At 40.9% G+C, this 27904-nt stretch overlaps 1 protein-coding gene across 3 annotated transcripts; it reads right to left on the bottom strand.

Moving 5' to 3' along the window:
• Positions 1 to 23: 23 nt before the first annotated feature.
• Positions 24 to 27828, bottom strand: LOC119730288 (polyphosphoinositide phosphatase-like). 3 transcript variants are annotated; one of them, XM_038203102.1, is made up of 24 exons: positions 27754 to 27828; positions 25128 to 25264; positions 24434 to 24532; positions 24190 to 24316; positions 23859 to 23913; positions 22929 to 23039; positions 21824 to 21874; positions 21249 to 21331; positions 19495 to 19623; positions 19107 to 19207; positions 17733 to 17895; positions 16414 to 16511; positions 13336 to 13469; positions 13061 to 13180; positions 11845 to 11980; positions 10884 to 10942; positions 9962 to 10128; positions 9507 to 9645; positions 8492 to 8701; positions 7157 to 7240; positions 5320 to 5506; positions 4297 to 4376; positions 3572 to 3667; positions 24 to 3140 (listed from the first exon to the last, which is right to left on the bottom strand). In XM_038203102.1, the coding sequence occupies exons 2-24, from the start codon at positions 25182 to 25184 to the stop codon at positions 2963 to 2965; spliced, it is 2664 nt and encodes an 887-aa protein (XP_038059030.1). In that variant the 5' UTR covers positions 25185 to 25264; positions 27754 to 27828; the 3' UTR covers positions 24 to 2962. The 3 variants fall into 3 exon arrangements, with proteins under 3 accessions (XP_038059030.1, XP_038059029.1, XP_038059031.1); XM_038203101.1 differs by having other exon boundaries at positions 27660 to 27822; XM_038203103.1 differs by having other exon boundaries at positions 5320 to 5503; positions 27660 to 27822.
• Positions 27829 to 27904: the final 76 nt, after the last annotated feature.

Raw genomic sequence — 27904 nt, 5'->3', positions numbered from 1 at the left:
CCTCAGAATCAATGAGGAAACAGTAACGTATGATCATGCAGCAAGTCAAAAAGGCCCTGAATGAACATTATGAAGGCAGAAGAAATGTGATTGTGGAGAGAGCTCGTTTTAACAAACGTAAACAAATGTCTGGCGAGCCAATTGATGTTTTCATACAAGATCTATACAGACTGGCTGACAACTGTCAGTGGTTTGTGATCTGTCTCGAGGGTGAAGTGTAGCCCCAGTATGAAGTCAGAGAATTTCTCACAAGCCCAGGTTATGGCTAATTCTTCCTTCTCAATGACTGCATATCGCAAGACTGAAGCTAACGAGGAGAATGCTGAGCCAAGTTGCCCGTATTTTTTATCGAATCGGATTCGCAGCTGCTTTCCTGATTCGTGCCAAGATTGGCATGCAACACCTATGGCAACATGACCTACCACTGTCAGTGCAAAATGAGTGGGTCAAGCTGTTCCAAGCAATGGATGAACTGAATGCGAGCTTCAGCAGATGCCTCACCCCAACAAATACTATTGGTTGTCGCACACTATGCATCTTTTCTGATGCGTCTGAGGAAGCATTTGGAGCCTCTGCACATATCCGATGGCAGCTTTTAAAGTGATGGTATATTTGACATCAGATTCTTCACAGCTAAATCACGAGTGGCGCCATTGAAAAAGCTGACTATACCCGACTTGAATTACAAGCGGCAGTAGTAGCCACCCGTGGGCTGTACAAGACTATTAATGATGAGACAAGACTTCAGATAGAAAGGACTGACTGCATGATTGCATTAGCATGGATCCGTAGCCAAGCAAGGGGATTTAAGCCCTTTTGTGTCCACTAGAGCTGGAGAAATTCAGAGTACTTCAGACCCATCACAGTAGAGACACATCCCAGGAGAGTTTAACATGGCCGACAATGTTTCTCATGGCATATCATCTGTCAAGCAACTGACCAAGCGATGGCAACATGGACCAGATTTCCTGTACCTACCAAAACAAGAATGGCCACAACATGCTTGCATTGAGGACAAAATCGAGACGGAAAAGGAGAATTGTAAGACGCAGAATGTCTTCATCACACAGATGACCTCAGATGCCATTGAATGCAGCAAGTTTTCTTCTTGGAGAAAACTTAACAGAGTAACTGCCTACACCATGAGATTCGTTTGGAATATGGGTGCCAAATGACAAGATGGTGTGTTAGCCAATGATGGTCTACTGTCACCAGCAGAACTTGAAGAGGCAGAAAAATACTGGATAATCAAAACCCGTAAGAGCCTATATGACCATCTCGCCAATGGAGAATTCAAGGCACTAAGTCTATTTACGGATACTGATGGAGTGCTTAGAGTAGGAGGCAGAGTAAATGCAAAAACATCCAGTCCTACTACTGAATAACCACCATGTCTCTCCACCAAGTTGTAGCTATTATCCTTGCAAAAATCGTTGCAAAAATCAGAAGCAAGTACTGAATACTCAAAGCCCACAAGCTTGCCAAAACAGTGAAGTACATGTACCTTGCCGAAGAAGAGACCACCAGACAGAGACACAACTTATGGCTGACCTAACTGCTCACCGACTGGCACCGTACACGCCACCGTTTCACTACACATCATGTGATTACTTTGACCTGTACAACATCAAAGAAGGACGCAACAAGACAACGCAGCATTATGGAGTGATAGTCACTTGTTTGAATACCAGAGCCGTACACCTGGAACTAGCTGTAGACTGCACCACCATGGAGTTTCTGCAAGTGCTAAGAAGATTCTTTGCTGTAAGGGGATTCCCGTCCAAGATAATCAGAACACCGGGACACAACTTACAGGAGCTGAAGAGAACTCAGGGAAATGGTGAGAGGATGGGACAAGGACGTACTGCGTCAGTTCTACGCTGAACAACAGATGGAATGGCATCAGAATGGCTGTGCAGAAGCACTAGTGAAAACCTGCAAGTCTGCCCAGGTCCGCAAGCCTTTTGAACTGTACATGGTCCTTCTAGAGGTAGCCGACCTGGTTAATCAGCAGCAAATAGGAAGGATTCCAAATGAACCCGACGATGGCAAGTAAAAAATGTGTGCTAATGACATCCTTCTTGGACGAGCATCGACAGAAGTTCCTCAAGACCTGTTCCAAGAGACGAAGGACCCAAGGACACAAGTAGAGTTTGTCCCGAGGATAAAGGATTCATTCTGAAGACGTTGGAACCGTGACGTTCCCCAATCTCGGTAGCATGCAGAAAATGGAAGGCTGAGAGGTGTAATGTCCAAATAACGACATTGTTACAGTCACAGATCCTAATGCATTCAGGGGCAAATGGCGCATCGGTAGAGCGATCAACGTGTTTCCTGGACCGGACAGACATGTAAGGAACATCAAAGTCAAGACCCTGGATGGTAAATTCGGACCCATTACCAAGGTTGCAGTCCTGTACCCAGCTGAAAGATATGAAGATGACGACAAAGGCGTCATCGGGGAGGAAGATGTTCCAGTGAGCTTGGCTGAAGAGTCAGATTGAAGAGTGCCCTCAATAGTTTGGACAGTTCATGAACACATGTGCTACACAACCCAGTTCAGCCATCTTGGCTTATGTTTTCTACTCATTCAGTTTCCGTTAAAATAAAACCCAGCTTTTATAGTCTTAGTTTAGATATATCTAATACAGTATTCAGTTTCCTACAGAAGAGTCTTGCCAAAGAAATCAAATACATTTTTGTAAATACACTGGCAAAATGTATGATAATGTATGATAAGCAAGATTTCTTCTGTGATGGAGTTTCAGCTTACACTTCTTTTATGGTCCAAAGAGTTTACCCAAAATTTATAAAATGACCCATAATGAGTGCTATGCCTGCAGTACGATTTGTGAGCTAATGTATAGATTGGCATACGATACATAAGGTTGAAAAAGTGTGTTACTGTTAGTAAGATGTGTCTAGTAACAATATAAGGGTAGCTACACAATATCTTCCCATATTACATATTTCTGAACTTGACAAATTTTTTGTAGACTTCTCGATTCTTAGCAAAGACTGGTTGGGCTCCCACCATTCCCCTGAGTACATAAGCTTCATAGACGGCTCGAGATGATCGACTGAGCGTGGGGGGCGTGACCTCATAAGAACTGTCCAATGAGAAGACACTGTTTGGTATGCTGTTAAAGAGATAAGTAACTGTCTGTGAGTGAGTTTGCCAATTTCACAATTTCTAATACATTTCTTGCTGCTGACACAAAAGATAATGATAGCACTGCACTTAGGGTGATCAAAGATAATGACTGAACGGTATCTTAAACCCGATACTTGAACCACTATTCAACCAATCTTGTGCTCTGCTGACTGCCTGCTAATAATAGCCCCGTATTTTTAAAACCCCTCTTTTGACTTACTTTGTAGGAGTGGGTTTCAGGCTAGAAAACAAATACATGCATTCGATTCAAACACATTAAATAATTCCCACTACATGATTTTGAGATAGTATTCAACATGCAGTTAATGATCACAGGGTCTCTATTGACTCTTTGCAGTGTATTACTAGCTCAACTTATTGTCTATGTAATGCTTTCTTGATGGTTTATGCACTTACAGTCTTGTAGCTCTCTTCATGCAGCGTTTAGTCCTACCACTGACAGAATGCACATCAGGACAACTGCTTCTGGAGTTGAGGTCGACGGACACAAACCTATAGGGTCCAAGATAAAGTCACTGAATATCTCACCTACAGGCAACAGTGTCAATTTATGGTGTTAATGCTCCTCTTGAAACTCTTATAAAATGCAACAACATTCCTATTTTGTTACAAAGTCTCCCAACACACATCAAATTTCACAAATCCTTACATTTGAATGTTTCTCCACCATGAACTGACACATGTACATGCCTTCTATTTTTACACAATACCGAGGGGGGCTAATACTGACTGTCCACCAGAAATAAGCCATGTTATATCTGTTTGACCAAACCTCATACATATTCATCAAAATTGTAATGGATCACGCATCAGTCTGTCGCCAAAACACTGTTGTGCGTGTAGCTAAGGTGATTTTCGCGCATGCGCACTGCAAATTTGCGCAGGCATAGTTGGCTATCACCATCGGTAACTCATACACATAGGCAACTGTGCATGCTTATTTTATCCTGTGTGTGAATCCTCAAGTGTACGTTTGGTATGTAGCAATACTAGTGGCTGACACGTGATGGTGAATGGACAAGTAAAAATTCATCTCTTGCTCATGAATATGTATGAATATGTATGAGGTATAGTCAAAAGGAATGACACGGTCACTCTATGACAACCAGTTAGTAACCTACCTTTGATAGATGGAGATGTCGTGTCTTTCTGGGTTCTGGATGGCCACTCCATATACATCCTTAGTGGTTGGAAATAAATCCTGTATGTAAGCACAGAAAACAAGTCACATTTCCCTGAGTTCTCTGTTCATGTTAATGTCAACCCGTTTCAAAACGGCCTTCCAAAACCAAATTATACTGAATATTTTAACTAAGGACACAAACAATTTGACAATTGAAACAATTAAGAGCGACTGTGTAGGAAGATGATTATATTGTGTGCTTGGATACTGTAATTTGATTGATCTAGGATGACCACATGTCTGGACAATAAAAATGCATGTCACACACTGAGGGTGATATTGCACTGCGTTCATTGCGCACGTTGCGTGCCATGTGGAACCTGCCGGCACGCTAGCTTCTCAAATTGAGAACTGCAACATTACATGCTCAGTCCCATGTCTGGCAGGACACCAAAGCCTTCAGTTATCAAAGGTTACATCGCAGTGATTTCTTTATTTTTCACACAGTAAGTTACCACCATTTATCTTTTTGAGTTATTGGCACTATAACAAAACAATTGTTAACTGCTGTGATGTGGGATGTGCCGTTTTCACCTCGGGTGCTATGCGTCCCTCGGGTGTTAAAAATGTCATATACCACATCACAGCAGTCAACAATTGTTAATTATTGCACTCATTTTGAAATGACTTTACGATCTAGTCAATAAAGAATCAATCATAAAGTTTGCCTGTCTGAAACCAGAACTTATTTGAGTCGACTAGAGTTGCTCCTAATACAGGCAGGCAACTGGGAATTTAGAAAAAAACAAGAAATTCCAAACCACACAAGACTTTGTACAGTATTATTCAAGTTGTAATGGTATTCATGATGAGAGGTAAAAAACAAAGGAAATCAGCAGATCCAAGGAGAAGTTGCATGCCTGCGTAATACTACTTGGGTTGGGTAAATCTGGCTATTCCGAAACAGTTGTTGGTTTGTTTCCTCATTTCCATGGTGATATAACTCCTGGCAGTACCTTACCTTCATTTGGACCTCCTGTTTGCGTGATTTTCCCCCGGCAATAGCCACAGATCTTGGCTCGGATGGTTCTTCATCACTGCTACTAGTTCCTTCTGAGGAGGATGGCAAGTCACTGTTTGTCTTAGGAGAGCCAGCAGCGATGAGTCGCTCAGTGATGATGCGAGCTGCAGATTTCTGGTCAGCGCTGCTATTGAAAAAAAACAACCAAATGATGCATCAGTACACATGAATGCTTCGGGATAACATAGGTGATACTGTGTGAGATATCTGGGAAAACCTTTCAGAATTTTAAAAATCAGTGTTTTGTTATCATATGAAAAGATAAATCTGGAGTAAAACCTTCCACTAATAGATTGATGATTGTTCTCAATCAACCAGGTAGTTGAATATTACACTGAAATAATATAATCCAGTCAACTGGACTCACTGTTTAAACTTGTGACGGTTTCACGTCTTATCCCAGACGCTTCTTCAGGCGGACTGATCTTCTGGCGGCAAATGGTTGATGACCAGTGACAGGGTCAAAGAACTATCAAATGACCGACACGGGTCATCAACCATTCGCCGCTAGAAGATCAGTCGGCCTGAAGAAGCGTCCAGGATAGGACGTGCAACCGCCACAAGTTTAAAAAGTAAGTCCAGTTGATGAGTTTGTATTATTTCAGTGTAACTTCCACTAATACACCAATCCATATGCCGTGTGCACGCATGTCAGACTTTTGGGCACGCATGTTGGACATTAATTAGGGCTGTGATTGGTCAAAGCATCATGGGGCGATTTTCGCAACAGGCAAAATTTTCCGGCCATTTTCTGATATACAGCCAAACGCGACAAATATTGATTCGCAAGAGTCATTTTAACAGTATTTGTATAATATTTGTTGCCAAAAACTCATATGTTTCAATACTCGGAGGTGTGCACTGGAGCGTAAATTGTACAACAATAGACTGTGCAAAATGGTCAATTCGAGATAAACACACAGTCCGCCTCCACAGACTTCATGGACTTTGTGTGTGTGTGTGTACAAAAAAGGCACAAGGGATTAGTGTGTTTAGACGTCACCTGGTGGTGAGTCGAGGCAATCTTGACATGTTGACCCGTCAGCCATGCCTGTATATAAAAACAGCCAGTGTGTGTTATCACGTCCTCCGACGCAAACTGGTTAATAGATCAATCTAGTCCTTCAACATCAACCAGAAGCTTTCCGAAGATTTGGAATTCATGATTACAGTGGAACGTCTCTATACTGAACACTGTCCTTGACTCCCGATTTGTGTGTACAAAATGTACCGAACATTGTTGTTGAAAATTGTCAACATAAGAGCAACAAGTGGCTATTATTTCCCCAAGGAACAGAAGGGGAAAGCCACCCATCGATGTAGGTAGTAAGCTCAAAAACTGCGTAATTACATAATTCATTAGTCGGCACGTGTTTGAAGTTGTCTTTCAGTAACTACCAGGCGTGCACGGTGAAGTTCTGAAGGGCGCTATTTGTTGAAAATGAGTACCGGAGCACCGGCAGCTCAAAACTGCTATACTGAACGATCGCTATCATGAACAATTTCTGTGGATCCTGTGATGTTCGTTATAGCGGCGTTCACTGTACTTGTTTTTTGGAACATTTGTTATGTTACATGGGCCTGGATCCTCCGTAATTGAATGTGCCATTACTTTTCTCAATAGCAGTTGATTTTGAAGTATTTAAGAAAATTTCCAGCAATCGATCCTAGAAAGTTAGAGTTAATGGTGAAAAAAGCATCAAACTAATGAGTGTAAGATAAAATGCTGCAGATGTTCAACATTGGTGTTTTTTTTTATCCTGCACATTATCTATACCTGTCTAGTTCCTCTTTTGTTTTGGACTGGCTAACACGCACTGAGAATGGGCTGTAGTTTTGGGCCGTCTTTGGCATGAAATCCCTGCATAAAGGAAACACAATTAGAATGCAAAAAAAGTTAATAATCACTTTGAATCATGATGCTTGTTGAATGCAGTAATGCTGCCCTCTGTCATGATAGTGACGACTGACTTCTTTTCATGTAGCTAAATCATTTGGGTGAAATTTAGTCCACTTATTATTGTGGCTTGGGATAATCAGAATAAGAGACAAATTTTAAAGCTTGAATCGTTTCTCCAAACAGTACTTTTTTATCTTAATCTCTTCAGTCCAAAAGACTCTTTTGACCACTGTCGAGAGCTCCTTGGGAGAGACATTGTGTGTGCACACATTCATTCGTGTAGGGTGATGTACACAAACAGTTTCTTAATTGAATGTGTACAAACATGTCTTCATGTGAGTGCCAGTCATAGGGCACCAATGCACACAAGTGTGTCTCCCATTGTGCACGTCAGTGGTCCCTCCAAACTCTCTCCATATAACCGTTGAGGGGGTGCTTGTTCACGGAGTCCTTACCCAGAATGCCCAGTTATGTCACATACATTCAGATCCAGCAAACAGGATATCTTTTGTTAAGGGGATCAGTACACACACTAAAGGCAGTTCCTACTAAGTGAAGTCAGGTTGAATTAAACGTCACAAAATGTTTGCTATGAAAATCATAATGATGTGCATTAGGTTCAATGTTTGGAGATTTGTAGATTTGACATTTTTGCTATGTCATAAATCCACATTCACCCTTGCCTTCCTTTGAGTTACAAAAATGAACTGGTCATCTGTGGGATCTAGAGATCAGAATAGCGCAATGACACAGTCGTGAAAGTCACAATTTGCATTAAATGAATGTAACTACATTGAATGTTGTATCATAGATACGCAAAATCAACTTTGAGAAAATAGGCTTTAAGAGCTCAAAGCAAATTCAAGGGCGGATTCAGAACACAATTTTTTTTGGGGGGGCCCAAAAAATTTTGGTTCCCCAAATAATGGGTCAAAAAAATGTACTGTGTGGGATCGGGGCCCGCTTAAGTGCCCCAAAATTTTTTTTGATTCTAGATGCTCTGTGATGTGATCTGAGGCATTTTCTGACCACTTTAACCATTGTTTTTGAGGAAAAGATGGTGGTGTACTCACTGCCTGCCTCTATTGCGACGTCACTTAAAAAAAAACGGGTTCGTTTTTTTTTGGGGGGGGGCCATGCATGCATGGCACCCCCCCCCCCCACACCCGGAGCTGCCCTTAAGCAAATTTTGCAAATTCAGTTTCTCCTTACCTGATCGAGTGAGGCATGTTACTGCAGAATAGTTCCTGAAGTGAAGTCAGTTCACACGGCCGGTAGTAGTCAAAGTATGGATCGGTGCATTCAAGAGCAGGGGTGGACTGTACAATGAGGGACTGGTCCTGCTGACTAATGGACTTTTCCACTTCATTGTAGGGGAGCGGGAGGGCCTGGGTGATCTTAATGTCAAACCACTGAGTGCAACTGTATGCAGAGGGAAAGGCATGTGGGTTAATCATTAAATAGTTCACAATACTAATCGTGGCAGGCTTCCTCCACCTTTAAGGTGATGAAATAATGTGACTTTTTTCATGACCAACTTATGAATATGCAGATAAAACTATAAAACCTGTTCCGTTAAGTATACAAATCAGATTTCCAATGCTGAATCATTTTAAATCATTGGTCATTTTTACAAATTTACAGGCCTGGAAATTGAAAATAAAATACCATGTAATAAAAGAGTCATGTAGTGATTGAGGATGCTCAAGTGACAGGGGAGAGTAGGGTGAGTTTGTTTCTGCATTCAATAGGGCATGTTAAACAATAGAGGACAATAGGGTCCCCAATTCCCGAAGGTCCCCAATTGGCGATGTGTACAAAACATATGGGAGGTCTTCCTAAAAAGTACAAACAAAAGAGGGACAATAGGGGGTCCCCGACTTCAGGCAAATACACACTCGAGTGGGGAAGTGGGGGTAGAGAGAAGGGGGTAGACTCTGTCCAGCACCACATGAACCTTTCTTCAATTTGCCTGAATCAACTACTGCTCAAAAAATTCGACATCATTCAAAATCAACTGATTTAAGCCAAAAACCTGCTACAAAAAGAACTTCATAGTCAAAATCAGTTTATATATAGGTTATAACAATGTCACTGCCGGGTTATTATGTTTCATACACCGCAGCTACTACTAGAAAAAAATACTTATCTCGAATGAATACCTACATACAAATAAATACAATACATACAGGCATATTATTGAGACTTATTACACAAGTCTACTGACCTGGGCCTGTTCATGACCTGTCCTGCAGCTTCACTGTGATGGAGGTAGTAATCCGTGGGCAGATCCCAGAGACTGGGCCCCCTCCAGTGCGGTTGATACACACCCAGGAAGAGATTCAAGGCACTCTGCTTGTCTGCATCTGTTGGAGTACGGTTGGTAAACAGTCCAGGTTACAAATTACAACTGAGGGTATATAGGGATTTGCCTTCAAGATCATTTTATTTGAATATCACCATTTTATTTCATATGATGGCTTCATTTTGAGTGAGTAGCACAATAAGCCCCCTCCCCAACTTAGTTTACAAATATGAAAGGGAAGCTACTTGTAGCCAGGTGTAGTTAAAGACTGAAAAGTTGAGGCTGCAGAAGTCTTTTTAGTCGAATATTTTAATATTTTTTGAACTTTTGGAGATTACATGTGTGAGAAAATGTCATTCCCTCCACTTATCACCTACCTGAGAATGTATTGCTATAGTAACGAGACAAGGTCTGTTTAATATCCCGTGAGTGACTGGTCCACGGTGATAGTTTACGGTAGGTACGGATGCTGTGAACCAGCTGTGAACCACCATACTGTAGAGCCAAGGTATCTCCCATATCCTCATACAAATCTTCCAACATCCTAGGAAAAAAAAAGATTCACAAATTCCTCTACTGAATGCCTTCTGTATTGCACAGATTGGTTAGTATTCCAACTGAAAGATATGCTTGAAGGTACAGTCAATCATTTGCAGCTATCCAAAAAGTAAATGACGCAATTATTGTTGAAAAGCATACTTGGTTGAAAGATAGTAAGGGAACTAAACTCCCTGTGAAATTATCCTTTCTGGCAAGCTGTCATTTTGAAGAAATCCTTGAAAGAAGGCCTTTTCAACGATGAGTCAAAAGATGCATCATTGGAAATTTCTGTTAGAAGTTCGTTGTTTTATTCGGCGAAGCGCGCGCAAGTGTTGACACGACGCACACGTGCAAGCGTTTGCTATAATTCGTCGGTTCAGTGCGCGACATCGCGTGGCTGCAATCGGCTCAGTGGGAACGTGTACAAGACACTGAATTCAGGCCCAATTCAAAACATGACTTACCAACTTTTGATTTGAAATCGAGATCCTAGAATATTGTTTTCTCAGAATATACAGCATTCACTGAGCTGAAACTTCATCAGATTAGTTGTTCAGCACCCTTCTTTAGATTTTGAGCACTTTTGTTGCTTCAAAAGAGCATAATGCACAAATTACAAATGATGGACGCTACCTTTAAGACACAACACGCGCGTGTACTGTTTCATGTGTGTATGGTATGAAGTACACATAACTTAGTTTTATTTGAATGTTCAATGGAATAGCCACAATTTCTACACAATAATGCAACGTATCTTACCTGACAGCATCAGTGTCAAATTCAACGGTTGGGCTGTCCAATACACCAAGACAGAAGAGCTATAGCAAAAGTTACGACAAATAACACAACAGGTCAATATACTTCCAACTGTTTTGTAAGATGTTAAATTCCAAAAACTGGCTTTGTTCACATTGTTGCCCTGTGGCTATGGACAAACAAAAGTTACTGTTATGTAGAGGAATGTTTAGCTTATTTTTCCATCTTGTGCTTACACAATGTGGGTGTGTTCTACTGAAAAAAAATGAAAACACTGCAAAGTGGCAGTGCTCAGTAAATCGAATGCAGTGAGGAATTGGTTACCTAGATCCTTTTGGAATTGGGCTCACTAAGTAAAAATACCTCGGTGAAGGGCAAAACCCAATATTGAATTGATATAACCCAGACACATAAACATCTCATGAATTATTGGGCTCCAGTTTGGCACATACAAATTGTTGAGTTGATTGAACAGAATAACCAAAGTATGATGGCATTGGCAGCCAATTGGTTTCCATAGAGAACACATACAAATAGACCATATTTTGTAGTAAATGGAGTGCTGTAACAGCAAGGACACCATTGAGGGGCAACCAACAAAAGTGAATTTTGAGTTTTGAGAGTTTACATGTTGATATAATCTTAAAAATAACTTTTGTACTAACTTACACCCCACAAATTCCCAGTGCTCTCCCCACACGTGTCCCCCTAACAAAAACACAACAACAAAAAACAGAAATTTGCTGCACTTGCGTGGCCAGTCGGTGCTCTGGAATTTGGTGGAAATTTTCTTGTGGGTCCAACCTTGGTGCCCCCCCCCCCATAATATTCTGATGTCTTCACCTCCCTACTAAAAAATAATCCTGACTATGCCACTAGTTCATACCCCCAAAGCTGCATTGTTACAGCGCTTTCATTTAATACTAAAATATATGGCGGATTACATTGCAGTAGCTGCTCTTACCTGATGGCCCAGTGCATATTTGCCGATGACAAACTGAGCAGTATTCGTGCGATCTAAGCAGTCTACACAATTGGTTCTAGCAGTGCCGATCTGCTTGATAAATGTGAAGGAATCATCAGCATTCGGGTAGACACACCTGCAAATCAATGACATATTAGCAATCAGGAACTGAAACTAAGACTTTGAAGAACAGTTGGGAAGTCATGAAAGAAATGGATCAAAAGAATGACACCAACACAATTCCTTTTTTCAAAAAGTGTCTTACATTTGGAATGCTTGTCATGCTTGTAACGTTCCACCAGGGAATGTCACTGTGGTTATAATTACATTATACACAGAACCTGTTGTACTCTGTTGGTGTTTCTGTCCTCGGGATGTATGCAATACAAGAGCCCACACACACACCCTTTGCATTTTACAGTATAGTATTATTTGCTTCCACCAGGAATGTTCCATGTTAAAAAACGAATGAAAATATTCTAGGTAAATTCACTAGAAAACTAAGATATACAGTAAACTCTGAACTCCGGCCAAGGAGACATCGTACAACTCGCCAAATCGCTCAAGTCGACTGTCATTTCCATTGACATTTTTATTTCTAAGCCGGCTTTTATAAGTTGCTATTTCGTACAAGTCGGCGTGTTACTCTCTGTCTCCTCTCTGTCAATTTAACTTACCACATGCGCATTCAATTCGTAACTGTACACGTACATCTGTACGGACGGTACGATCAATACCACATGCGCGCATTTTGATTCATAACTGTACACGTAAATGTATTGTACACGTGGTCTCCACTATAGTACCTTGAACGGACGTATGATCAATATCCCAGCCTGTGATGATAAAAATCGAGGATTAATTTGCTGGATTCATCAAGCATTAAGGAGATAATCCAAGGTAAATCGAAGCCAATAATATAGTGCAATGAATCATATGTGCATAGGCCATTCATGTAAGTCAGCAAACTGATGACTTACAGCAGATGTCGGCATTCGCGTAAGTCGTCACAAATGTTCAGGTCCCGAGAGTGCCGACTTGGCCGGAGTTAACTGTCAGTTCATCACTGCTGATTTATTTTTCCACAAAGATGAAATTGGTGATTTCTCTATTGCTTTCTGCCATTCTAAGTTTCACTGGTTATTTACATTCACGCCTTTTCAAAATGTGTGTGTTGGGGGTGGGGAGGGGGATTGACTATTCTTTGTTTTGGTACCTTGCTTGCGGTCTGACTGGTAGGCTTGGTTCCATGTGAGGTCCACTCAGGAATATCCCAGTCTGTCTGACGACCATATCAGCGATAGTATCCAGCCTCTTGATCACATTCAGGTTAGGGCTGTGGATTGGAGACAGCAGAGAATTATTTCAGATTGCGACTAAGTACATGTAAGGGGTGATGACACTTATACACATCTAGCTATGTCCAGATGGAAGAAATGTATGGAGTGCCTAGGAGGCTACATGTTACACTTATTAGCATAAATCTCTTACTTCTTAGTGTATCTTGCCATGTCCAAGGCAATGTATTGTATGGAGTGCCTAGGAGGCAAGAACTGATTCAGGTACTTGATGGCCGACACCAGCTCCTCACTCAAGATGGCTTCTCGCTTACGCTTCTCCCGTTTCTAAAGGAACAAAAAAAGGAATTTTTTTTTTCAGTCATACATCAGACCCTATCTCCTAGTAGTTGAAAACACTTACTATACAGTAGGAACAATTGATAGACGCATAACTTTAGGGTTCAAAAGCTTCTCTTCTGCCTCTCCTAAAGCTAGAAGTAAAACACAACCCCTTGGGAGCATCCACTGCAAGCCCATTTTGGTGACTACATAATAGGGCTGAGTCAATTCGAATAATTGAATATTCGAATATTCGACCATCCAATCGATCGAATATTCGAATATTCGGTTATTTGGCCATCCCAAATTCCCTCAAAAGCAAAAATATGCCATACATGTACATGTAGTCAACGTACATGTGTACGTGCGCACGTCAGCATGCCATGCATGATTTCTTCACAGGTAAGTCAGGTATTTGACAACAATCAGTTGTTCTTCAGTCGTCAGTAATTTAAAGATTAACACTAATCAGAGAAGCTAGAGTGAAGGATTCCTTGTTTGCATGGGGGACGTATTAAGCCGTGAACCCCAAACACGGCGGGTGGCGTCAGCTATTGTGACTCTCCGACCCTTAACTCGCAAACAGGAACCAAGCATATCTACTACTGGAAGCTTCTTGAAGTCTACAAAACGGTGTACTTCCTAGTCACAGTATTGAGGATAAAAAAATCACTTTTATAATAATAACTCGCACTTTTGTCACCAAGAATTGAGGAAATGATTTTATATCATTTTAAATAACTTATTCTCAACAACCAAAAACTCCAAGAAAAAAACCTATGATATTTAATGTCTTTATTCAATGAAATATGGGTCTTTGAATTGTAAATGCATATTTAAGTTTATGCAAATAATGGGCGTGGGCGCGGCATACACACGCCCCAGCTTGACACGTGCAAAGCAGTATTTCCTTGTTTGCCCACAGGGGATGTATTATAAGCTGTGTACCCAAAACACGAAGGGTGACATTTCAGCAAAAAAAATAAAAAATCGCCGGCCGAGCTCCGGCGGGCGCATTGTTGGCGGGCTAATTAGGACACAGGTGCGCTGACCCGGTTCTTTTGTCTGGCTAAGTGCGTGCTCTGGAGATAACTTTCTAACAAATAGGCCACTAAAAGGTTTGGATATTCCAACTTGCAACATTTTGATACATTTTGTCTAGCTGTGGTTTTCTATGCTGGGAATCAGGGGTACGGTGCGGTGAGTTGACCGCAAAGTCTGTCTGGCGAAATAAATGAGAGCTCTTTTGAGTTCCTCTCTGTTGTCTGCCCTTTTTCTTGCGTTTTGCTCGACTTGGAGGACATAAGCCAGAGGTTCCCGCTATTATTACTGAAAGTATAATTGCTGAACTAGTTTTTGAAGTGTTTATGTATGTTTTATTTGTGCAAATATTGAGTGCAATTAGCAGACTAACCCAGTGAACAAAGCTGACGGACAGCGAACGAAAATGTGTTTGATAAAAGGGTGCTCTGATCAGTTGAGAGACCTAGATTATTTTGTACATGTACATGTATATAATTACGGAGGCATTGAGGCGAACATCTAACAGCCATAATAAATTTACCCCTAAAAGTAAACAAGAAATTCTTTTAGAAAAATCCCAGAGTCCGTAACGTAAATGAACCAAGTTTTCAAAACGTTTTAATGTAATGTTGCGGTTCATGACAAGTTTTCTACAACACCGCCACGTGCTGTGGGCAGCATACTGCGTGCAAGGCGATTCCCTGTAACCACGTGCATTCGACACGATTGAACAGGCGATGGAAAACTTTGGGGGGAATTGGCTTCGCTGTATCAGTGTAATGTACCGCTTCTTGTGCGACCCTGTGCGAGCAGTACGTCCTCAAAATAAGTACATGAAAACGGAAAATACAAAGGCCCACACAGAAAAAAGAAATCAAGTTCTTTGCATGAGATTGCAGAGGTCTTCTACATCGATGTTGGCATGCCATTTTGGCGATGTCAATAGCCGATCCAGTAAGCCCCTCCCACTGCGCACGTGGGCAAATTAACACGTGCTCCTCTCCAATGCCACGCTGCATTTTCATATGCTGCACACATGTACATGTAACACCAACGCGCGGGGAAACTTGCCAGGATCGCATCGGGGAAAACAGCGGCGGTTTTCTTTTGAAAGTAGGGATTGTAAGGAGGACAACAACAAACAAAAATACGGACAACGGAAACGTTACTACTCATGCTAGAAGTTTGATATGAAAAGGTGTCACGAAGTGTTTTGTGAAGACATGAAAGACAAAATGTCTTGTTTATCTTGTCGGAAGCATCAGCGATTGGTGTTGCAGTCCGGCGTTAAAAAATGGGTTGGCTTTACTGCAAGCACTCCCAAAGCAGAAGTACTATATGTATGGCATTATTGCTTGGCATATATACAAGCTACTTTTATGGGTTTTTTTGGCAGCAACTTGAAACTTAACTTTGAGAATACACTTTTGTTGTTAAAAAAAAAAAATTTCTACCTTTTTATTTCATTGCATATCACCACCGAATATTCTTATTCGAAAATAAATATTGGAATATTCGATTATCGATCGAATAACCGAATATTCGAATATTCGGCACAGCCCTACTACATAATACGTCTTTGTTATCAGTCAACTTAGTCATTACAATGTATGTGCCCTGCCCAACACGCATGCGCATATGCATCCACTGCATTGGTAGGCACTGTAATTGTCGTCCTATGTAACATTGGGTCATATGATTGCCGACAGGCAGACCAGCTTCCAAAACGTCTTTCATGTGTTAGTTTCCCAAGTTTCACAGTAAATGTCATTTTTAAAGTACCCTTGTTTGAAGTGGTACACATTCAGTGCAGCATAGCATAGGTTGCTGATAGTCGGCATCAAGTGACTACAACATCCAATGTTGTGGAAAGGCAAAGCGACTGAGCTTGAACGGGTTCACATTACTTGATACATTATTGAATCACCTTGACAAGGTTGATGACAATGACTGGTGATCCGTATCGTCCTAGCATCTGATTGAAATGACCGCCAGCAAACCGGGCATAAGGATCAGCCATGTCCACTGATATCAAATAACAATGGATAAATTAATGTCAGTACTTTATTAATACATGTGCTATTGCATGTCTTGCTGCTAAAACCATTAAAGTGATTGCTGATCATATGCTGCATTTTAAAACAACTAAGGCATCTACCGTTTTCCTGCATTTAGCAAAATTCAATCATAAGCAAAATTCCATGATACAAATATTGATTGGCTGCGGCACCCAACGCTATAAGTGAATGAACCTATGTTAACAGGAACAGAGTGCCCATCTCTAGTTCGTTAGCGATTGGGCCAGACTCATATGCTGCTGTGGGGGGATCGCCACACCTCCTCCACAGCGAGTCTGTTACCTTCCCAGCATTGAATAATGCCGGTACCCATTTAACACCTGGGTTGAGAGGAGTAATTGAGGTAAAGCGCCTTACTCAAGGGCACAACCTGCATGGCCATGGCAAGGCTTGAACCCACAACTTCACGATCATGAATCCTGTGCTCCACCGCTACATGACGAAAACGGCCGTCTTAAGAAAGTGGCTAGTTTCACACACCATTTTGGACCTCTGTTGGGAGCCCCTGGGGAACCCTTAAGTAAACAAAACTCCCCTCCCTGCTCCACAGTCCCAGTGAGATAATCACTTGTGATTAAATGAACTACCACCTGTTGGCCACACTGCTTTCTGGAACTATACTTTCTGGTGCTGGTGGTTTATGCTAGCATAGCAGTAAAAGATCGTTCTCGGCCATTTATTTACCGATTTTCACAGTTCAACATATAAAACAAGTCAACATTTCAGGAACATCATCATAATAAAACTTTTAGATTGAATTTAGCAACGAAATAATATGCTTGAAATCTCCCAGGCAGAGTGACCTTCGCTCCTTTATGGAACCAATTATAGGATAAGTGCGGTTAAGAGTCTTAATCCCCCAGCGCAAACTCTTCAAAATGGTGTGTCCCAACCCGAGTGGCCTATATGGTAGGTCGGGTAAGTCTTAAGAGGAGTGTTCACCTCATGAGACCACACGTATCCACCCAATCCTATATCAGATTTGAAACCAGCCAACCAAGCCCACCAAGCCCACCAAGCTCATTGGTGTAGTGGTAAGACGTCTGAACTAGTAAGCAGGATGTCATGGGTTCGAGTCCCACCTAAGTAAGCTTGTGAATTTTTTTCTCATAAGCCCTCGGACAACACTGAAAAAGACCACGCACTGAAAAAAAACCCCACTTCTTACAGTTGATTGGCGGTTTTGGCACCATGTTGGAGATATCCTGAGACCACATCCCTGGCACTGAGCCACGGACTTGAACAAAGGATGTATAGCGCCCTCGCTTGAATTGTGTCAGCGATGCATCTTGAACAATCTGTTCAGTCTCCACCTCATTGGCAACATATCCCTTAGTCAAGAACAGATTGGAAAAAAAAATCTATTATCAACAAAACTTAATCATGTTACAAAGTGCAAGTTGGGGTAATGTAGTAAATATTTATAGAAATACAAATATGGAAATGCTACAAATGGTTCTGAAGCAATGATGAATGCATTAGATATCAAACATTTTGGCGTGTTTTTTTTAGGTGTTTCGAAACTTGGAACCGGAAAGAGCTTTCCTTGATCCACTACCTACTAACAGTAAGCCTTTCTGGCTTTGACATCACTGACAGATTAACACACACATGTAGCTTGCTCAACCCTGCAGACATAAACACATTGACTTGTGTACATAGCTAAGGTTATCACGGCAGGCAAGCTACGTCTGCTGGTCAGGTCACACACAGAAATGGGGGGGGGGGGGTGTGAAAGACAGAAGCACTAAAATCCATGTGTTCATCACGCGTTAAGTGTAGTGCTCTCTGCATGATGACTAAATATCAGTTGTTCAAAATGAAACACGCACATGTCCATGTATTGCCCTATCTGTACAGCGCTATCCGTTAAAATTTTACACGCTCCAGTTGAAACGGAAGACACATCCAATACGCTTAAGGTTTTTGTGTGAAACTGAAAGAAACGATGTAGTGGTGAGACACACGATGTATTGCTGGCTCTAAAACAATAGCAGTTTATATCTGAATCTTATTGTGAACTTTGAGCCTTGGTTTTTCATTTTGATAAAGATTTGATTTTCACATGCTCTATAAATTTGTGCTTTTACATCCATCAAGTGTGCAGAGAAAAAGAAACACGTGGATTTTCAGAGTACGCATCACGGATACGCAACTGGTAAACGCACAGCGCAATACACACATCAAAAGCGGACACATGGATTTGCAGTCTAAGACAATTTACTGAAACACAATAAATACTCTCAATTCTTATATCTCCTTTATTCATCAGTGTTTCAGAACAATTTGAAGATTTTTCCAAAAAGTACTTCTATAAACCTTTACTAGCAACTAAGATGGGTGTTGTGATCCTAAGCAAGGCACGTACTGGTATTATCACTCTCCAAATAGCTGTGAAATGGCATCTGCCAGAATGGTTGTGTAGGAGTATCTGCCAAGATGCTTATGTCCTTAAGCATGACAAATAATCTCAATTACCACTCCCTATCCAGTTAGCATAGGGAACCTCTCATAATTCTCATGGCAGTGGGTGTAAACTCACCTCCGAGTTGGCTCCTCTCTTCAGGAATCTTGTGCCGGCAAACTGATTGGACCTCCTAGCGATCAAAGCAATGTAGGTAGACCGACCAAAGGTGCAAATATCTGAGACAAAAGCGAGTTAAAGCTTGCCAACGTCTCTTGGAGAAAAAAATCAAATCATTTTTGCTTATCCACCAGGGTAACTGGCACGAACACTTTGTCTGTAATCGACAAGAGATTAGTTCAGTGCCTATGAATATTAGCAGTAGGTCTCCTACAAATGTGACTGTCCATTCCTAGTGAGACTTTGAGCAAAACCTAAGTAAAGTGAAGACACAGAACAAACCAACTTCCACATTCCATGACATAACAGGAAACCCAAATGAGCTATTTGTTTTCAGAAAGGATACTGACTTGACCAATGAAGCCATGTATGATGTAAGCCACCCAATCAGGGTGCACGTCCTTGCAAGCCTGGTCCCATAAGAAGGCATTCCACACATACTTCATCACTGGCTGAGGTCGGTAAACTCTTGGACCTGTAGAGTTGAAAACAAAATAGACATTGCTTCCACACTGAAGTTTCTATTCACGTGATGTCCATATTAAATTGAAAGCGAAGAAAAATATTCACTTTTGGAACTTGCAAATAGACATGAAAGTAATGAAATAAATTTCATTACACATTAATACTAGACTGCTCTGATGAATAATTAAAAGTTTGTGATTAATTTACGAGGTACTTTTTAAGCCACATTTAAAAAAATTGAAAGTTAGGCTTGGAATGCATAAATAGTCAGGCACCATCCCATTCAACTGTTTACAAATGATTCAAAGGCCTATTTTACACATACGCATTTTTGCCCCAACGACCGTGTCACACGGTAATGTGGCACACGCGCGTGTGAACAAATACGCGATATATTGTGCAATTTTTGAAATTATTAGCGCTGAATGGTATTGAAAAACGTGGCAATTTCCTCCCATAAATTATGTTGTCCATTCTTTTGATGTCTTTGATAGATGTGTTGTACAATTCACGATATTTCTCCACCTCATCAGTTAAGGCACTTGTAAAATACGTACAACGTATACGAAGATGTTTTTTGTCGCACGATAAAATCAAATCGAATTTGATTTTAAAAAATCGTGCGAAAAGTCGCACGACTTTGTCGCTTAAATGTAAACACGCTCATTCACACCTGCAAATTAATTTGTGCGTGTATATAAAAGTGCTCGACACTATCGCTCGACAAAATCGCATATGTGTAAATAATTCAGGAAACACAATCAAAATGGCCTTCTTGTGAATAAGATCTATAAGATGATTCTTTGAATCCGTGGATACATTTGCAGTAATGTGTTACTGACTAGCAAAGAAGAGCTACGCACAAGATACGTGCATACTGAGTGCATATGTTATGGTAGTGATATTACATCACAACTATAGAAATGGCTCAACTATAGGACAGTCCCATCTATAGTTGGGACAGTCCCATCTATAGTTGGGGCAGTCCAATCTATAGTTGGGGCAGTCCAATCTATAGTTGGGGCAGTCCAATCTATAGTTGGGGCAGTCCAATCTATAGTTGGGGCAGTCCAATCTATAGTTGGGGCAGTCCCATCTATAGTTGGGGCAGTCCCATCTATAGTTGGGACAGTCCAATCTATAGTTGGGGCAGTCCAATCTATAGTTGGGGCAGTCCAATCTATAGTTGGGGCAGTCCAATCTATAGTTGGGGCAGTCCAATCTATAGTTGGGGCAGTCCCATCTATAGTTGGGGCAGTCCCATCTATAGTTGGGGCAGTCCAATCTATAGTTGGGGCAGTCCCATCTATAGTTGGGGCAGTCCCATCTATAGTTGGGGCAGTCCCATCTATAGTTGGGGCAGTCCCATCTATAGTTGGGGCAGTCCCATCTATAGTTGGGGCAGTCCCATCTATAGTTGGGGCAGTCCCATCTATAGTTGGGGCAGTCCCATCTATAGTTGGGGCAGTCCAATCTATAGTTGGGGCAGTCCCATCTATAGTTGGGGCAGTCCAATCTATAGTTGGGGCGACCCTAACTATGGTTGAGATCATCCCAAATAGTTAGGACCATGCTATAGTCGGGGTTTTCCAGTAAATTGTAATACATTTAACACAAAAGAAAGTAATATCTTACTAAGCGGTGAGTCCATATTGTCTGGCACACCAATAACTGGTGTGAGATTGTGCTGAAGTGTGTTAGTCAGATCATAGCTGTAACTGTCGATCAAACAACACACAAATCGAATTGCAGATCACACAGACAAGAATAGACTTTTGTGAGGTTAACCCTTACTCTCTGAGGGTAGTTTACTGCATGTCAGTTGGTTATGCCAATGCCCTCCAGCTGCAGTTAATTGGAGGATAAACTATCTTGACTGTGAAGGCTCCAATTGGCAGGAGTTGGAGGCCCTGGAGGGTGCCTGATACTGACCAGCTGGGGGGCACTCACTTTGTTATCAGAGGACTCTCATTGTTCTCTGTGGCATGTATTGGAGTGCCTGTCCAGTTACCCTTGAAATGACATGGCAGATATTGGAGGGCCATGCAAAAAACATAGGAGATTTTCTTGAGGCACATATTGGCATGCGTTGGAGGGTCTAGTAGGGTAAGGGTTAATGCAGAATTAGAAAGTTCACTTTGACATTAGCCATGTTAGCATTTTACGCTTATTCTGGTTTTCTGTGTTAGATTTGATGAAATGCAGCTTACCTGAAGTAGAAGTTACTTGACAAGTCCACATTTTGAAAGTTTCGGACATACCTGAAAAAGATATTTGCAAACTAATCACCACCATTAAATAACTTTTAAAACATTTCATACGATTGAAAGAAAATGTCCCAAGACCTACAACCAATTTCAGGGCATTGCTTAATGGTACAATGTATGTGGAGAGAGTTTTGTTAACTGTAGCAGGTGGAGCTGTGCTAGTCGCAACTCATGGTTTAGATAAGGCCAATCAACATTGATTTTTGGGTTTTCATTACCGCCCGCCTCAATTTTCACTCCCGCCCCTGATTTTTTTTTTAGTTTATATTTTTTTCTGAAAGTGTTTTTTTTCCTCAAACAAGTGTATTTTCCAGAAAAGTTTCTCACCAAATTCACAGGCACTGTCGCACTGATTTGCATGCAAACACTGTGCATGACATACTGAGCACATCACGCGAATTCATAGTGCTAATTATAATGCATACATCATCGTATAGTCGGGAACCTTGACGATTTGATGTGGTATTGATATGACAACGCTCAAGGCACCACACAGAATTTATTATGTTAATGCAACACATCATCATATAGTTGGGAACCATGATGTGTCGATGTGGTATTGATAAGACAACGCTCTAGGCACCATACAGTGAGAGATGTAGTACAGTACTCGTGGTCGTAAAGTTTATAAAGTTCAAAGTTTGACATCTAGCTGGCATGGCAAGGGTAGGCCAACTGTTGCGTTGTTTGTTTGAACACTCAGTCAACTGTAAACCTACATATGGTCTGCTATAAACTGTGAGGTTCATTGCCCTTTCTGAATTCTAGACACAAACCCTAGGTCATTAAACAGCTGAGTGGTCTTAATATCAAGTAGTTTTCTAGTTTGTTGTCTTTTTTTAGGTTTATCTGATGACGTTGTCTCCTCAATTCACTTTGAATGAGAAGAAGTGGAATTTATAAAACATAAAATATAATTCCCCTCCCGACCGATTTTTTTTCAATCGTGAGTGCTGCAAACCTAAAAATCAATGTTGATTGACCTAAGGCAGTTCTTGAAAAGGATAATCAATTACAATTTTACATATATATTTATAACTTGACATACTTTGCCTCATCGGGGTGTGGCACCTTCGCAGCTACACAAGCATCATTAGGAATGTAAACCATGCTGGAATCCTCTATCTTGTAGATGGTATGACCTCCTATTATGGCCACTCTGGAAAAAAACCAAGTAATACTTTAAGACTAATCCAAGCGTTGCTGATGTTTTGCAAACCTGGTGCATTACTTACACTTCTAAAGGACTAATAACGGTGCCAGGACTAGTCGTGGCACCATGACTAGTCACGGCATCACGACTAGTCACGGCATGACGACTAGTCACGGCATCACGACTAGTCACTGCACCACAACTAGTGAAGGTGCCATGAATAGTCAAGACGATACAACTAGTCAAGGCACCGGAACAAATCAAGACACCACGACTAGTCACAGCGCCACAACTAGTCATGGCACAACGACAAGTCACAGTGCCACAATTAGTCAAGACGCCACAACAAGTCTAGTCACATTGCCTAGTTATGGCGCCACGACTAGTCAAGGACCACAACTAGTCAAGATGCCATGACTAGGCATGACCAGTCAAGAAACTATAACTAGTCAAGACTAGTCACGGCACCACAAGTCACAAAGCCACAGCTAGTTAAGATGCCATGACTTGTCATGTCGCCATCACTTGTTATGGCGCCATGACTGATGACTAGTCAAGGACCACAACAAGTCAAGATACCAAGACCAGTCATGACTAGTCAAGACACTATAACTAGTCAAGAATAGTCACGGCATCACAACAAGTCACAGTGCCATGACTATTCATGGTACCACTAGTCACAGCGACACATTTTGTCAAGGCATAACTAGTCACTCCGCCACGACTAGTCATGGTACCATGACAATTTACAGTGACACAACAACATTTTTATGTCATCAAATATCAGTGTGTCAAGAACAGTATAACATGGAAAATAAATTGTACCTTCTTCGTTTTGTGATAAGTATGATGTAGTATCCTTCCAGGAAGCGGACAAACCCTACAACAACAAAAAAGAAACAAGTAAATCTTCCTAGAAAATAGATAGAGTAGGTCAAAGACAATATAAGCGGAAAGTTTAAGCATGTACATGTAACAGCTGAAGAAAGTCCTGTTTGATACATGTAATTCATTCTTTATTGTAATTAGATTACATGATTTATCATTTTGGAATGTGCCTATTACACATGATAAACTGATGAATTAGCCAAATTTGAAACCTTTAAATAACCAATATTGTCAAAGGTCACATATTAAAAAACGTGTTCAAACCTACCCAGTATGCCAAAGGCAGACACAGTCCGAGCTAGTCCAGCAGTGCCCTTCTGTCCTTGTTGCTTGGGCCGGTTGCCGACCTCCAAAGTCCGCAAGAGATTCTGAACTTCAGTGCGACTGTACTCAAGCTTGAAAAACAATTTAGAGAAAAAAATAAAACAATTATCAACGTCAGTTAAACAACATGATCTTTAGTCAAAATAATATTGATTACTACTACTACTTCCATATGTCAAGTACCCTACCTTGTCATCACTGATATGCAGCTCAAGAGGCTCTGTTCTGTCAATCTTCAACACTCTGAATATATCCTCGGTGTTGTTTGATCCAATCACGTAAAATCGCTACCAAAAACAATTTATAAAAATATTTCAATATAAACACAGTGCATCTTTTTATTGTAGTATAAATATACCCCAAACAATATTCAAGTATAATTAGCATACTAGGTACACTATATTAATTCTGAGAAACACAAAATTCTGTCTTCTGTTACACATGTAAGTATTTGTCATGCTTGTGTTCTGTGCATTCCCAAAAGGAATTGGATTGTTGTGGAGTGCTGTGGTCTCGTGGTTAAGGGCACTGGTTTTGTGGTCTGTGGGTTAAGCTGCAGGTTGTGTTTTGGTGCATGTGCCCTTTGGCAAGGCGCTTTGTCACTCATTGCTTCTCTCCACCCAGGAGTAAATGGGTACATGTGAGGGCAGAGATGGTTATTGTGATTGAATTAGCTTCCTTGAACCTAACAGGCAGCATCAAGCTGTATACTCCCCAGGGAGCTGAGATGGTATTTGGAATGTTTCATGAGCCCAATAATCAGGGGCAATAAAAATGTAAAGCACTTTGATCCTAGTTAAAAGCGCTATAAAAGAACCTGCTATTATTAAAGGAAAAAGTCTCAAATTAATTGAAAACGTAACAAACAAAGACAAAACTTACTGCTTTGGTTTCATACAGAACAATTTTCTGCAAGTTGCATATCATAATGTTGGCCATAGTGCACTAGCTGCAATGTCACTGCAACGCTGAGTACATCTAAGATCTGAAGCTGATCTGTTGGAGATTCACAGTGCTCTCTGTGGAAAAAAAAAGACCATGTTCAGGACAGGCCAAATTACAGACAAAACAAGGTGGTGGCGGGCACTCCATTCAATTCCCACTTTGCCACATTTCCAACTTTCTCCCATCATAGCAATTGGCACTGATTTTGTACTCGATACATGTACGTCAAGTAAAGCTGCAGTTGGTTAGACTTTTTGAATGACTCCATGTCAATATGACTCCAAAATCGACACCTTAAGTTTTTTCCTTGTTTTCAGCAAAATCTGAGGTATACATGTATGATGGTTAAAACGGGGTGACTTTGAAATGAAGAAAGGGGCATGGGCCAAGAACAATACTGCCGGTATTTGAGACACTTGACTCAAATACTGGACTGCTTCCGTGCTAACAATCCTGAAAAGTTGTGTTTCCTGAATTTGAAATCTATTCCTGAAATATCAGTTTGATATATGCATGTGGAATGCTTTCAGCATGCGGAATGCAGCGGGTATGCAGTCAACACTCGTGTACTGGTGCTACCACTAGTGCTTGCGTGGTCTTTTTTCATGTCCCGGTTAATGTACGAAGCATACCGTATTCAATAGGATACATCTATTGGACTACTCGATTCTAGCCCTAACCATGCTAACTACTCCTACTAGACCTTGGCGATTGCTCGGAAAGATATCAAAGTGTTTATCGGAACCTTAACGTTACCCGTCCATAGCCCCATAAATGTGGCCAATTTACTGGACTACCTCCGTAAATAAAGGCCACACTTGGAACATGAACCCGAAAATGTAGAAGTTTGTTAATTTCAGTTTGGAAAGATTCCCATATCTGGCCATCACTAATTTTCCCTTCAGTAACCTATCTGCCATCAGAAAGTGATAATATGCCTTAAAAAGTAAAATTTAGCTGGGGAAGTATTGAAGTTTTTACTAAGAAAACAGAAATGTTCGGACCAGTCCCATTGGGTTTGTGCACAGGGTGACAAGTGATGGCAAGATATTGGAATCTTTCATTTGATTTTCACATTTAGACATTATTTGTAGTTTATTTACACTTTAGAAACATACTCACCCTCCTCCTTATACATGTATCATGTAAATAGCAATAGAAAAGAAGTCCTGCATTTTTCATACGTCTACTTTTCAGGTAATTTCGTGTTGGAATTTAGATACGCAAACATGTGCAACTGAACATGGAAGTTACAGGAAATATAGACGTCTGAAAAAGGAGGGACTACTTTTCTATCGCTTTCAACTTTAAACTAGAAGGTAAGTGGGGTGCTTCTAAAAGAGTAAATAAACTACAAAGTGTAGTACTGTTGTGCGCTTTAATGCAATTTGCGCAATCTTAAGAATGAGCGCGCATTCTTAAAAAGGAGCGCACATTCTTAAGAATGAGCAAGCAATCTGAAGAATGGGCGCTCATTCTTAAGATTGCGTGGGAATATTACTTGCACAATTTATGACTTTTGTGCAATCTTAACAAACACTGCACGGCATTATTATGTTAAATTAGAGGTTAAGGGAAAATAATCATATGACATGTATGACGAGAAAAGAAAATGATCTATGCTTCTGTACCCGTTGAACTACGATAATTTGAATTCAATTAAGGCTGTTATTATTGTTTTTTTTCTGTCCCCCCCATGGGAAGTTTGTAATAACGGAGGACTGAGAAATACTCTGGAAAGTGCTTTGTTTAGGCTAGACAAGTTACAAGTCCCTCACCATACATGTACGCATGCTGAGTGATGAGGAACACGTTATCAGAATTCTTTCCACCAAATTAAATATGTCTCTTATTATGACAAATGACAAGAAAGCGCACAACAGTACAACTACAAACATGACAAACATTAGCCCCATAAATGTGGCCTATTTACTGGACTGCCTCCGTAAACATAGGCCACACATCCACATGTACAAAAAACGTGTCGACTTTGCCAAATTTAGATTTTCACATTTAGGCTTACTTTTTACGTTTTTTTTGCTTTAGAAGCATTCTCACCCTCTATATAGGCTAATCAGAAAGTGCTGCCTTTTTCAGATGTCCCTTTTTCGTGAAATTTCCAGATACATTTGCACACGTTTGCGTATCAAAATGAAATTTCACAAAAATTAAACATCTGAAAAAGGCAGCACTTTCTGATTAGCCTATTTAGAGGGTGAGAATGCTTCTAAAGCAAAAAAAATCTACAAAGTAAGCCTAAATGTGAAAATCAAAATTTGGCAAAGTCGACACGTTTTTTGTACATGTGGATGTGTGGCCTATGTTTACGGAGGCAGTCCAGTAAATAGGCCACATTTATGGGGCTAGACAAACATCTGAACATTGAAACAAAAAAAGTCTAGGCCTAAATGTGAAAATGCAACTTTGACAAAGTTGCATTTTCTACATTTCCGGGTACATGTTCCTTACGGAGGTAGTCCAGTAATTGGCCACATTTATGGGGTTAACCCGTCCGTGTAGCAGTGTAGTACATTTACAAAACAATGTAGTTGAGCTCACACACCAAAGAGTATCTTTGCCCATCAATCACCATCCATAATTGCATTAACTTGCTTGGAGTTTGACTTGATTGATCATGCATGTCATGTGCCGTCGGTGTGACGAGCGCCACCAAGAGGCCAAAAAAAAAGAAAAAAGGATTTATCTTTCCTTGG

This window comes from Patiria miniata, unplaced genomic scaffold (genome assembly GCF_015706575.1).
Source record: "Patiria miniata isolate m_02_andy unplaced genomic scaffold, ASM1570657v1 HiC_scaffold_22, whole genome shotgun sequence".
NCBI lineage: Eukaryota > Metazoa > Echinodermata > Asteroidea > Valvatida > Asterinidae > Patiria > Patiria miniata.
The sequence above is the reverse complement of the archived record's forward strand: the minus strand, read 5'-3'. Positions and strand labels throughout refer to the sequence as shown.

Excerpts from the sequence above, each read along its gene's own strand:
- LOC119730288 (XM_038203102.1), bottom strand. The coding sequence starts at position 25,184 with ATGGCCAACATTATGATATGCAACTTGCAGAAAATTGTTCTGTATGAA. Across the intron at positions 23,914-24,189 it reads GTCTGCCTTTGGCATACTGG|GGTTTGTCCGCTTCCTGGAA; the intron begins GTAGGTTTGAAC and ends TTGTTGTTGTAG. Across the intron at positions 8,702-9,506 it reads CAGGTCATGAACAGGCCCAG|TTGCACTCAGTGGTTTGACA; the intron begins GTCAGTAGACTT and ends CTCTGCATACAG.